General features: G+C 44.7%; 1 protein-coding gene across 1 annotated transcript in view; it reads right to left on the minus strand.

Moving 5' to 3' along the window:
• Window positions 1-10,976, minus strand: part of LOC128782862 (zinc finger protein 131-like) — a 50,876-nt gene extending 39,900 nt beyond the window's left edge. Inside the window, exons 1-4 of the mRNA XM_053933350.1 lie at window positions 10,882-10,976; window positions 7,201-7,339; window positions 2,662-2,763; window positions 861-1,005 (exon numbers count right to left, since the gene is read on the minus strand). Coding sequence (XP_053789325.1) covers window positions 861-1,005; window positions 2,662-2,763; window positions 7,201-7,324 — 371 coding nt within the window. The 5' untranslated portion in view covers window positions 7,325-7,339; window positions 10,882-10,976. The remainder of the gene's footprint in view (window positions 1-860; window positions 1,006-2,661; window positions 2,764-7,200; window positions 7,340-10,881) is intronic.
• Window positions 10,977-11,322: the final 346 nt, after the last annotated feature.

Consider the following 11,322-nt stretch of genomic DNA (forward strand, 5'->3'; position numbering starts at 1 on the left):
TTTATTTTCTTCCCTAATAAAGAACTGTTATTCCTGCTCCCATATTTTTTGCCTGAGAGCCCCCTTAATTTCAAATTTATAACAATTCAGAGGGAGGGGGGTTTACATTTTCCATTTCAGGGGAGGCTTCTGCCTTCCTTAGCAGACACCTGTCTTTCCAAACCTAGACAATGACAGAAGAACAGTATAGCATACAGAAGAAATGAGAACATGACAGCACTTTGTGAAAGAGAAGGAAGGGGAAGAAAAATAGCATGATGGGAATAGCACCTGCTTTTCACAGGTTGGAGTTTGGTAATGGATTACAGTTCCTTATACTGGATAAAAGGTACTACAGCAAGATTTGATTAAGTACTGATCCCATATAAAACCAATTATAACAACTACATTTGTTCAAGAAGTTTGAGAGACTAAATTTGCAACAAGAAGCTTTAAAATCACTGCCTATTCTCTTGAAAGCAGAAAGCTGCATGAAATGAAAAGAGTAGTTCAAACTTGTTAATGTGGTCTAATTACCTGAGAGATATCATCGCTGTACAGCCAGCTGTCAATCAGGTGCGGGCAGTCAGTATAGAGGCCTGGTATTAGTTATCACAAAGTCACAGCCCTACAATGTCTGCAACATTTACCAGCCATGTCACTTGTCATCGAGTTCCAGCCCAAAGAATGTGACATTCATTTGTTTAGCTTGTATAATTCTGACCCATATCTTATAGTATATAGTAGAAGAGTATACAATACCACATGAGTTAGGAGGTTTCAGGATAAAGAAGAGCACTGGAAAATACTGCCAGCTCTCATACAAGGATTCTTAAGACTCTACATTTCAGTGTTGGGAAGAAAAAGGCTTATGTGTTTACCTGATTTCAAGTGCTTTGATAGCTTCTAACATCTGTAGATACTCAGCTGCTTTCCAAACATCATTTGCTTCTTCCTCACCTTGGACCATTAGTTTTGCTGTATAGGTGAACTCAATTAGGTGACGAAATGCCATGTTACTTACACCTGTTTACAAGCAAGAAAAAGTCTCTTTTAACAATTCCTCAGTCTTTCACACTTGCCTGCTCACAGTACTCCAATAGCCAGTTTCAAGAAGATGTCACCCTTGAAAGGCTCACATTGGAATAAAAAGTCTACTATAGAAACAGGTAAATGTGGAACAACTACAGTCATTCCATGAAAAAGATAAAAAGGATAAGATGGACAAAAAGCTACTTGTATAAAATAAAAAGGTTCAAATTTAAACATAAAAATATGATCTCTCTCTTTCAAGAGATCTCTGAGCAGCAAGTTATTAGAAGCTGCATTGCTCCAGGAAATTTCTTCTTACCTACTAGGAAGGTATTGCTCCATATCTATCCTGTTCTTGCATCCCAGCAAAGGTATCTTTTTATTTTTTTTTTTTTTTTTTCCTTCAGGGGAAGTTTTTTCCAGTGGCAATAGCTACCTGTACTAGTTTTGGTTGGGACAGATTTAAATTTCTTTATAGTAGCTAGCATGAAGCTATGTTTTGCATCTGTGCTCAATCATAGAATGGTTTGGGTTGGAAGGGACCTTAAAGATCATCTTGTTTCAACCCTCTGCCATGGGCAGAGACACCTTCCACTAGACCAGGTTGTTCCAAACTCCATCCACCCTGGGCTTGAACACTTCCAGGGATGAAAAATCCACAACTTCTCTGGCAACCTGTGCAGGGTCTCGTTACCCTCACAGTAAAGAAATTTTTCCTAATATCTAATCTAAACCTACTGTCTGTCACTGTGAAGCCATTCCTCCTTGTCTTGTCACTCCAGACCTTTGTAAATAGTCTCTCTCCATCTTTCCTGTAGACTCCCTTCAGATACTGGAAGGCCCCAATTAGGTCACCCTGAAGCTTTTCTTCTCCAGGCTGAACAATCCCAATTCTCCTAGCCTTTCCTTATAGTAGAGGTGCTCCAGCCCTCTGATCATCTTGGTGGCCTCCTCCGTACTTGCTCCAAGAGGTCAATGCCCTCCCTGTGCTGAAACAATGTTAATAACACACTGCTGTTTCAGTTACTGCTGAGCATTGCTTACAGAGAGCCAAGGCCTTTTCTGCTTCTCACACTGGCCTGACAGCGAGCGGACTGGGGGTGTGTGGGCAGTTGGTAGGAGACACAGCCAGGACAGGTGACTCCAACTGACCAAAGAAATATTCCAGACCATATGACATCATGCTCAGTATATAAAGTGTGTGTGGGAGGCAGGTGGAGGGGCCACTGCTAGGGGATTGGCTGGGCACTGGTCAGTTGGTGGCAAGCAACTGTTTTAATTTGCATCACTTGTCTTCCTTGAGGTTTTTTTTCCCCTCTTTCTTTTCTCTTTTACTTATAATTTTCACAAAATTACTATTTCTTTTTAATTATTAAACTGGTTTTATCTCAATCCACGAGTTCCTTTCTCACTTTTACACTTCTGATTCTCCCTCCCATCCCACTGGTGGAAAATGAGCCAGCTTGGCTCTGTGGTGCTTAGTTGCCAGTCAGGGTTAAACCACAACATTACCTCACAACTCAAGAGCTGATATCTAGAAAACTAATCAATATGATCAAGCATGCATTTAAGCCCATAACAGGGATACTACATTCATTTTGAGCATGAGCACACAATTCTGAAGGTTTTAATTTGCATGAATCAGACTACCTTCAATCTCCACCAAGGGCTCCTGAGTGAAATCTTGGAAGAATTTGTAGAAGAACTGGCTACAGGCAGCAAGAACAGCCTTATGAGCTTTGAAACGGTGACCTACAAAGAGAGAGAAAAAATTTGGTTTAGGATAACACCTTCTTCACTCATGGTGCAGAATAAGTGCAGATGCAGAGAAGAGAACAGCTGCAGAATCACCCAGTCTACAAATCTATTCCAGCAGCTCATACTTAGCGTGTTTCCTTGTAACATGGGATACCACTGCAGCTAGCCTGTCCCATCTTATGCAGATCCTTGCTGACATCAGTGACCTTGTTGAAACTCTTCAATTCAGTCAGCTGAAGGACGCACTCAAGAGTGTTTGTCTTTTCAAATATTTAGGTTGTGGGAAATTCCTGTTCAAACTTTTTCCTGTGTGTCTTGGGCTCAGCTCTCAGATTTTATCCAAGCTTGTTGTTGTTTGACACTGGCCAAATGCCAGGCACCCACGAAAGCTGTTTGCTCATCTTCTCTTGCTCTCAGTTGGGCAGAGGAGACAGAAAAAAATTAACAAAGGGCTCGTGAGTTGAGATGATGCATTGGTTTTGCATGGCCTGGTTTTTGGTAGCAGGGGGGCCACAGAGGTGGCTCCTGTGGGAAGCTGCTGGAAGCTCCCACCATGTCCAGCAGAGCCAATCCCTGATAGCTCTGAAGATGGACATGCTGCTGGCCAAAACTGGGCCAATGTGAGAGGTTGGTAATGCCTCTGTGATGACATATTTAAGAAGAAAATCAAAGCAAAGTCACACAGTTTTTCTTCTAGTCAGAGAAGAGGAGGAGGTGAGAACATGTGAAGGAAAACAACATGGTGACACCAAGGTCAGTGGAGAAGGAGGGGGAGGAGGTGCTGCAGGCGCCGGAGCTGAGATTCCTCTGCAGGCTGTGGCGAAGACCATGGTGAAGCAGGCTGTCCCCCTGCAGCCCATGGGTCCATGGGGGATGCAGAGATCCACCTGCAGCCCATGGGGGAGGTGCTCACACCAGAGTGGGTGGATGCCTGGAGGAGGCTGTGATCCAGTGAAAGATCCGGTGGAGAAAGAGAGCCCTTGCTTCCAGGCTGGAGCAGCCTGTCCTTGGAGGACTGCACCCTGCAAAGAGTGACCCACATTGCAGCAGTTTTGGGAGGATTGATTGCCCGTGGGGGAAATTCACATTGCAGCAGGTGCAGTAAGACTGCTGCCCGTGAGAGTGGACCCATGCTGGAGAAGTTAATGGAGAACTGTCTCCCGTGGGAGGGATCCCATGGTCTCACAGGGGAAGGACTCCTCTCCCGGAGCAGCAGGAGAAAGTCTCTGTAATGAACTGACCCAAAAACCCCCATGCCCTGTCTCTCTGCATTGTTGGTAGGAAGGGGCTGGGGGGGAAAATGGTGTTTTAAGGGCTTATCTTACTTCTCATTATCCTCCTCTGATTCTGTTAGTAATAAATTCACTTTGTACCTCTAAGCTGAGCCTGTTTTTCCCTTGAAGTGATTTTTTCCTGGTCCTTATCTCAACTCATGAACCCTTCATAAATTTTTTTTTCTCTCCTCTGCTCAGCTGTGGCAGGGAAGGGTGAGTGACTCTCATGGGTGCCTGGCATTGGGCCAGTGTCAAACCACGACAGATGAGGATTGGGAGAAAACATTTCAAGGGCAAAACAGGTTCAAATTTAAAGGTATAAGGTAAATTTATTATTAACAGAGTCAGAGGAGGATAATGAGAAGTAAAAAAAGACTTTGAATCACCTTTTTTCCCTCACAACCCTTCCCTCTTTCCCACCAACAGTGCAGGGAGACAGGGTGTGGGGGTTTTGGTCAGTTCATCACCCAAGACCTTTTTCTGTTCACTCAGGGAGAGGAGTCTTTCCTCTACTATGCCGTGGCATCTGTCCCATGGGAGACAGTTCTCCGTGAACTTCTCCAGCATGGCTCCAATCTCATGAGCAGCAGTCCTGCCAAAATTGCTGCAATGTGAGTCCCTGTCACAGGCAAACAGTCTTACTAAAACTGCTGCAGCATGGGTCACTCATCCACAGGGTTCAGTCCTCTAAGGATAGGCTGCTCCAGCCTGGAAGCAAGAGCCCTCTCTCTCTCTATCTGTGGAAGCACGGGCCCACTCTCTCTATTCAGGTCTCCCACTAGATCACAGCTTTCTCCAGCATCCACCTGCTCCAGCATGAATACTTCTTTCACGGGCTGTGAGTGGATCTCTGCATCTCCCGTGGACTTCATGAGCTGCAGAGGGACAGCTTACTTTACCAGTCCTCACGACGGCCTGCAGAGGAATCTCAGCTCTGGTGGTTAGAGCACCTCCTCCCCCTCTTTTTTTCCACTGACCTTGGTGCTGCCATATTGTTTTCCCTCACATGTCCTCACTTCCTCCTCTTCTCTGACTAGAAGAAAAACTGCTGTCCCTAAGTACCATTGCCAACAAGTTCCACCAATTCAAAGATTCCTGCAGGATCCCGCAGCGCCAAAAGGTCAATCTTGTTTAGGTTCTGCACCGAGGAGTTGCTCGCCATGTTTGCGGACAGGCGGCCCCACTGCCACCGTGTGGACAGTGGCGGCTGGCGCTATTTAACGCCTTTCTTCATGCAGGGCACCGGGAAGGAGAAGCCACTGCCACCACCCCTGCCCTTCTGCCTGTGCTATGGGGTGGCCAGCTAGGGGCGGCCAGGCAGGCAAGTCTCACCATGAGCTGCACCAAGATGGTGGCGGCCACAGCACCTTGCCACCCCTGGAAAAACTGTGCACGCACTGTTTTGATTTTCTTTGCAAATATGTCATCACAGAGGCATTACCAACCTCTCTAACTGAGCCAGCAGCATGTCCATCTTCAGAGCCATCAGAGATTGGCTCTGTTGGACATGGTGGAAGCTTCTAGGAGCTTCTCACAGAAGCTACTTCAGCGGCCCTCCTCTGCTACCAAAATCTAGGCTGTGCAAAATCAACACAAAGCTCTCCTTAGATTTTGCTGCTCTTACATATGGATGTATTCAGTCATCATTTCTGCCATCATAAAGATCCCTGCAGAACAAAATTGGTTTAGCTCTATTCTTCCTGTTTTCCAGACTGTGTATTCTCATCACAGTGCTGCCTTCTCCCTGCTCCAGGCATGAACATCCAGAAGGCTCCATGGGACAGAGGAAAGAGAACCAACATGTATTAGAACTACACAGCTGCACAAGAAAACAGTTTTGAGCTCAACATGTGGATTTCGTAATACTAGAGCAGGAACAAACGTTCAGGATAAGTTTTGTGCAAGCGTTGTCAGTGAAACTACGGTGATTCCAAAGAATGATTTTTTCTTCATTTGCTTACTTTTTTCTAATCCAAGCTCTGTAGGTCCCTTTTCTTTCAAGTGAATTCTTGCTATCCTTTTAAGGATCAGGTGGTACTCCTTTAGCTAGGTCTGTCCTAGTGGACACTGCCTATCTTCACTGAAGTGCTCATCCATTCTAAGACATGCTTGGAATAAGAAGCAATCTTAGGTGACCTATCAGACACCACCTTTTCTAATGAGATAATAAGCATTTGCATCTCTATCTTCCTTTTAAACTAATACTTACTTCTTTAGAACACGTAGAAAAAGATAAGTGAGTTGTTCTACCCTATTTCAACTACAGATTAAAATAGTAGGCAGAAACCCAAGAAGCAAGAAGGAAACCTTATTTCAAGCTGGTTTTTCTTTTTTTTTTTTTTTCTTTTTAAATAATCAACCAATATTTGTACAAGTTCAGCCCCTTGTTTGGAAGGGGCTCCCTACTTTCCCCCTCTACTCTGCTCTCATGAAACTCCACGTGGAGCACTGCATCCAGGTCTGGAGTCCTCAGCACAAGAATAATGTGGACTTGTTATAGCAGGTCCAGAGGAGGCCACAAAGATGTTCACAGGGCTGAAAAACCTCTCCTATGAAGACAGGCAGAGAGAGTTGGAGCTATTCAGCCTGGAGAAGAAAATGCTCTGAGGAGACCTTAGAGCACCTTCCAGTGCCTAAAGGGGGCTTAAAAAAAGAGTGACTTTTTACATGGGCAGATAGTGATAGGACAAGTGGGAATGGTTTTAAACTAAAAGAGGGGAGATTTAGATTAGATGTCAGGAAGAAATTCTTCTCTGTAAGGGTGGTGAAGCCCTGGCACAGGTTGACCAGAGAAGCTGTGACTGCCCCATCCCTGAAGTGTTCAGGGCCAGGTTGGACGGGGCTGGAAGCAACCTGGTCTAATGGAAGGTGTCCCTGCCCATGGCAGGGGGTTAGAACCAGATGAGCTTTAAGGTCCCTTTCAGCCCAGGCCATTCTGGGATTCTATTAAAAGCAGAAACAAAATTATTAATCTCTGCTGGAGACTCTGTTCAGTCCAAGATTAATAACTGAAACTCTGCAAGCAACTCACACACCAATACAGAGCTAAGAATGTTAGCAGCCCAGTTTGACAGTTGACCCATGACAAACCCAACAGCTTCCCAGCACAGCTTTCAGAATTCTGTGGGTACCAACTGGTTCTCAAGTGTATACATACCATCAACAATCAGCGTGATATCTGTAAACTGGTCCTGCTCACGTTGTTCATTGAGTCTATCCAAAATAACTTTATAGTGTTCAGGGAATTCCTGGATACATTCCATAATTTCTTCGGCTTCCATGGCAAAAGGATTAGTCTGCAAAAGATGTGATAGGACAGTAAGAATACTGTGCCACTTAGAAAGTACTATGCACAGTCAGCTTATTATACAGACGTGAACTAACTAGCACTTTTCAGAGACTACAAAACCAATGGAAACATCAAACTGTCTTGGTAACAGGTTTACCTGATTTTAGCTGTCAGGTAGGAAACATGAGGGTTAATGAAGTATGGCTTTATTTATACGTAGTTTATAAACAGTTTTTTTCATTTTCCTCTAAGAAATTCCTTTCGGTGGGGGGAGGGAGTGCCAAGACCTGCCTTCTTCAGAGGAGACAATTTCAGAATGTTTCCTCCTAACTTGTCTCAAACCCTAACAGCATGAAGAAACAGTCAAAGTTCATAAATGCATTTCTTTATTCTACAAATTCAGCAAGGATCCACCTCCCTCAAAGCAAATACTGCAGGGGTATAACATCTCCACAGCTAACTATTCTCCATCTTGGCAACATAATGTCATAATCTTTATAGTTACTTCTTGCAATTCTATCAATCCTCTTTGTGAAAGAATGGTTCTAAAATGTTTCATACTTAAGTCCCATTTCGTATCTAGTAAACGCAAGATGTTTACTTCCTTTAAATAAGGATGTAATAAAACAGCACTTTTCAGCTTCTGGGTACACTGGAGTTGCCAGGGACTTAATGTGTTGTCACACCCAGGAGCAAAGAGCTTCTTATTCACCCAGGCTTCTTACACTTCTTCCCCTACAAGGTGAAATATTCTTTGCCAACTTTTAAAAGAGACATATAGGCTTGTAATCACATGTCTATTCCTCCCTTACTTATACAACAAACATAGCTGGAGGTGGGAGTTGCAGAGATCCTCAAACTTCAAAAACTTTAGCAGAAGTCTGTGCCTGTGGATGAGACACAGAGGGTGTGCTGCTGATGCAAAAGAATCTCTGGAGAGAGTTCAAATGCTTCAAGGAAAGCATTTTACAAATTAACTCTGGGAAAAATTACTTCAGATCTGTGCAGCAGCACTCATCTTCAACTTCCACATTCACATGTCTCACACTGAGAATGCCACAGAAAATGCAAAGACATTTCAAAGTCACATTAATGCAGAAATTTTGTTTCTTGTCATAGTCTAACTCACTTTGAAGAACATATGGTTTCTGAAAGAAGATGGTCATTAGGCTTGAATGACTTTTATAGTGAAGGGTATGTCTCAAATTCCTTTATTTTTGTACTTAGGATGGACAAAAGGAAGAAAGTTAGGAGAGCTGCTAGTATCAAACCAAACATTGAATACAGAGATGGAAAATTAAGGTGTGGCTAAGAAGCAGTTTTCTTTAGACTGCTAGAAGAAACTAGATAGCAAGTGTTCCCTAACTTGTGCAGATTTTTTGCATGTGACTGGAATTGAAAAGTCCTGAGCTGATGCCACCATGCTTGCTAACACCCCTGAGCAGATGTGCAAATTCTACCTTGCTTCCAACAAACACATACTGAAGAAGAATTACCTGGTTATGATAAAAGCAAAGTTATTGTCTTCTAACTAACAGACATAAGGTAAAAGAAATTGTGGAATTCCTATTTTTACCACAAAACACACTTTCTTGCATCTCAGAAAAACTGTCCCACAGAGAAATTATTTTGCCAAGAGATGGAAAAGAGCAGAAGCAACTGCCTATGGAAGTCCAGTTCTATCTGCTATCACTGCTTTGCCAAGCAGATGCTGAAATACATATCAGGATCTTGTGAGGGCAAGAGAGAAAGTAAGGTTGAAGGAAAAGAATGCTGCTGCCTTCACCTCATCTGTCATGATGGATCTAAGAGATGATCAGCATCTTTCTTCCATCCATCATTCCATAAAGTTTCATGTAGAAAGTTGTCAGCCATTTACTCCACTGTTTAATTTTTTCTTGCCCACTTTTGACATATTGTACATTGATAGATTACTTGCAGTCAAAAATTTAATTCCCTAGAAGTTAAATCAAACTAAGTTTCAAGCTCAAATCTCATTATTTCCACCTATCCAGAATTTACTTCCAAATTGTGTTTATAGGGAGATCTTGCACCCCCAAAATAACAGAGCAAGCCCCCAATCCAAGAAATTTTAAAAAGTTACAGTCTCTCAGAACACTAAAAATCACAAATTAAAAAAAAAAAACTTATGATAGATAATTTATTGTCCTGAATTAACACAAGACTATTAAAAAAAAAGTGAATTTATTGCCCATCTAAATACAGTTGCAGCATTCATTGAATCTTCTCATTTCAAACTCAGTGGTATTGCAGAAGAAAGCCCAACAGAACAGCATATGTTCAATGAGAGCATGACTACTTTGGAGCAAGAAGTGAAATGCAGTCCTCAGAGAAAAACCAAGATACCAAGGAAGGCAGACAGAAGTGATCCAAGTTGACACTAACATGTAGACTCATTTATGAGTGATGAAAACGGGATTAATTCAGTTATTTACCTGGATTTTTCAGTAGACCCAGTTGACTACTGACTTAACCTTATTACCTTCTGACACTAGATGCATCTCACAATATGCACACAATTAGCAATTTTTTTCTTATAAATCTACCTCAATAAAGGCATCTTATTACTTCCACACTCCTGGATTTCAACAGAAGCTCCTCTTATTTCAGGCACAAGATATTTGTTTTCTTTGTCTATGTGTATTGTATGCAAATGCAGGCAGGCAAAGCAGACAACGCAGAACAGCAGACTGAACACTGGCCAAACCCCTGCCATTTCATTGTAGCCACATCAGGAAAGGAGAATGAGGGGTGTTTGGTGGGTAACAGCAGTAGTTGCTGGAAAATAACACAGACATGAGAATTTCTTGTACACTTTTCTATTTATTTTTCTTCAAAGATAGCAACCACAGAGCAAGGACACAAGCCAGCCCCTAAGTTCTCTCTCAATCACATACAAGGCCTCGCTATCGCTAAGACAGAGATGACCAAGGCACCCACGCCCCGACAAGCAGGGCAGGGCATACATTGGGGTGTCGCACTTCCAAGGGGCAGGAGAAGCCTCACGTTGTCCATAGCAGCTGAGAGGCAGAACTGCGACCCGCCGCCAAAACCCCTTGCAGTTCCCGTCAGCGCGAGTCTGCGCGAAGCTCTCGAAAGCGAGGCCGAGGCCCAGCCCTGTCAAAGCCCCTCACAGCCCCGCGGACAGCCGCAGCCCCACTGGCGGGCACTGACAGTAGTCTGCGCGAACCCCGCCAATCGTAAGGCGGCAGCAGAGCCCGCCTCAGGCGGAGAAGCAAATGTGCGTCCGCCGAGTCTCAGAAGTGGCAAAAGGCCTAATCAGCGCTAAGTGCCTGCCGGACACGGACACGGGCATTCCAACAGAGGTGTGCGCAACCACCGGCAGGCGCAAGTATTCCACAAGGGCTCCCCTGAGGAAGGGACCCAACCAGTGCCGACCTGAACCATGCGCTTAGCACACCGCCACCTCATTAGTCGTTATTACGTCATCAAAGGGCGCATTAAATCGATTCCTTTTCAATTCCCGGCTGGGTCACACTCTGGAGGCAGTTCTGCTGGGTAACTCACCGTAAGGAGCCCCTCACCCTGCCGCGCTTGCTCTGCCGATACCGCTTCCTGCTCCCCTGCACGTTGAAAAGCAGGATAGGCGCCGGCCAAATCGTTACTCGCATTCCCGGCCTGCACAGCGTGCGGAAGTGACGGTAGGGTCACCTTTCACACGATAGGGTGCGCAGGTAGTGAGGGGCGTGGTTCGACTACTCATAGCATCCTGAGAGTTGTAGTATGGGATGTGTGCGTGTGTCAGCACTGTACGGTTGCGGGTGGGGAGCGGCCGTTGGGGGTCGGTGACGTTGCCGTGAGGCGCCGCAGCCGGCCGGGTTGGGCCTTGGAACGGCGGGGGGAGGGGGCAGGGGGGCTACTTCCCCTAGGATTGGCCCGCTTCCGTGTCGCTAGCTCTCTCCGCAGGGGAGGAGGTAGTGCCCACGCGGGGTGGGGTAGCCGCGGGAG

This window comes from Vidua chalybeata, assembly GCF_026979565.1.
Source record: "Vidua chalybeata isolate OUT-0048 chromosome W unlocalized genomic scaffold, bVidCha1 merged haplotype SUPER_W_unloc_11, whole genome shotgun sequence".
Lineage (NCBI taxonomy): Eukaryota > Metazoa > Chordata > Aves > Passeriformes > Viduidae > Vidua > Vidua chalybeata.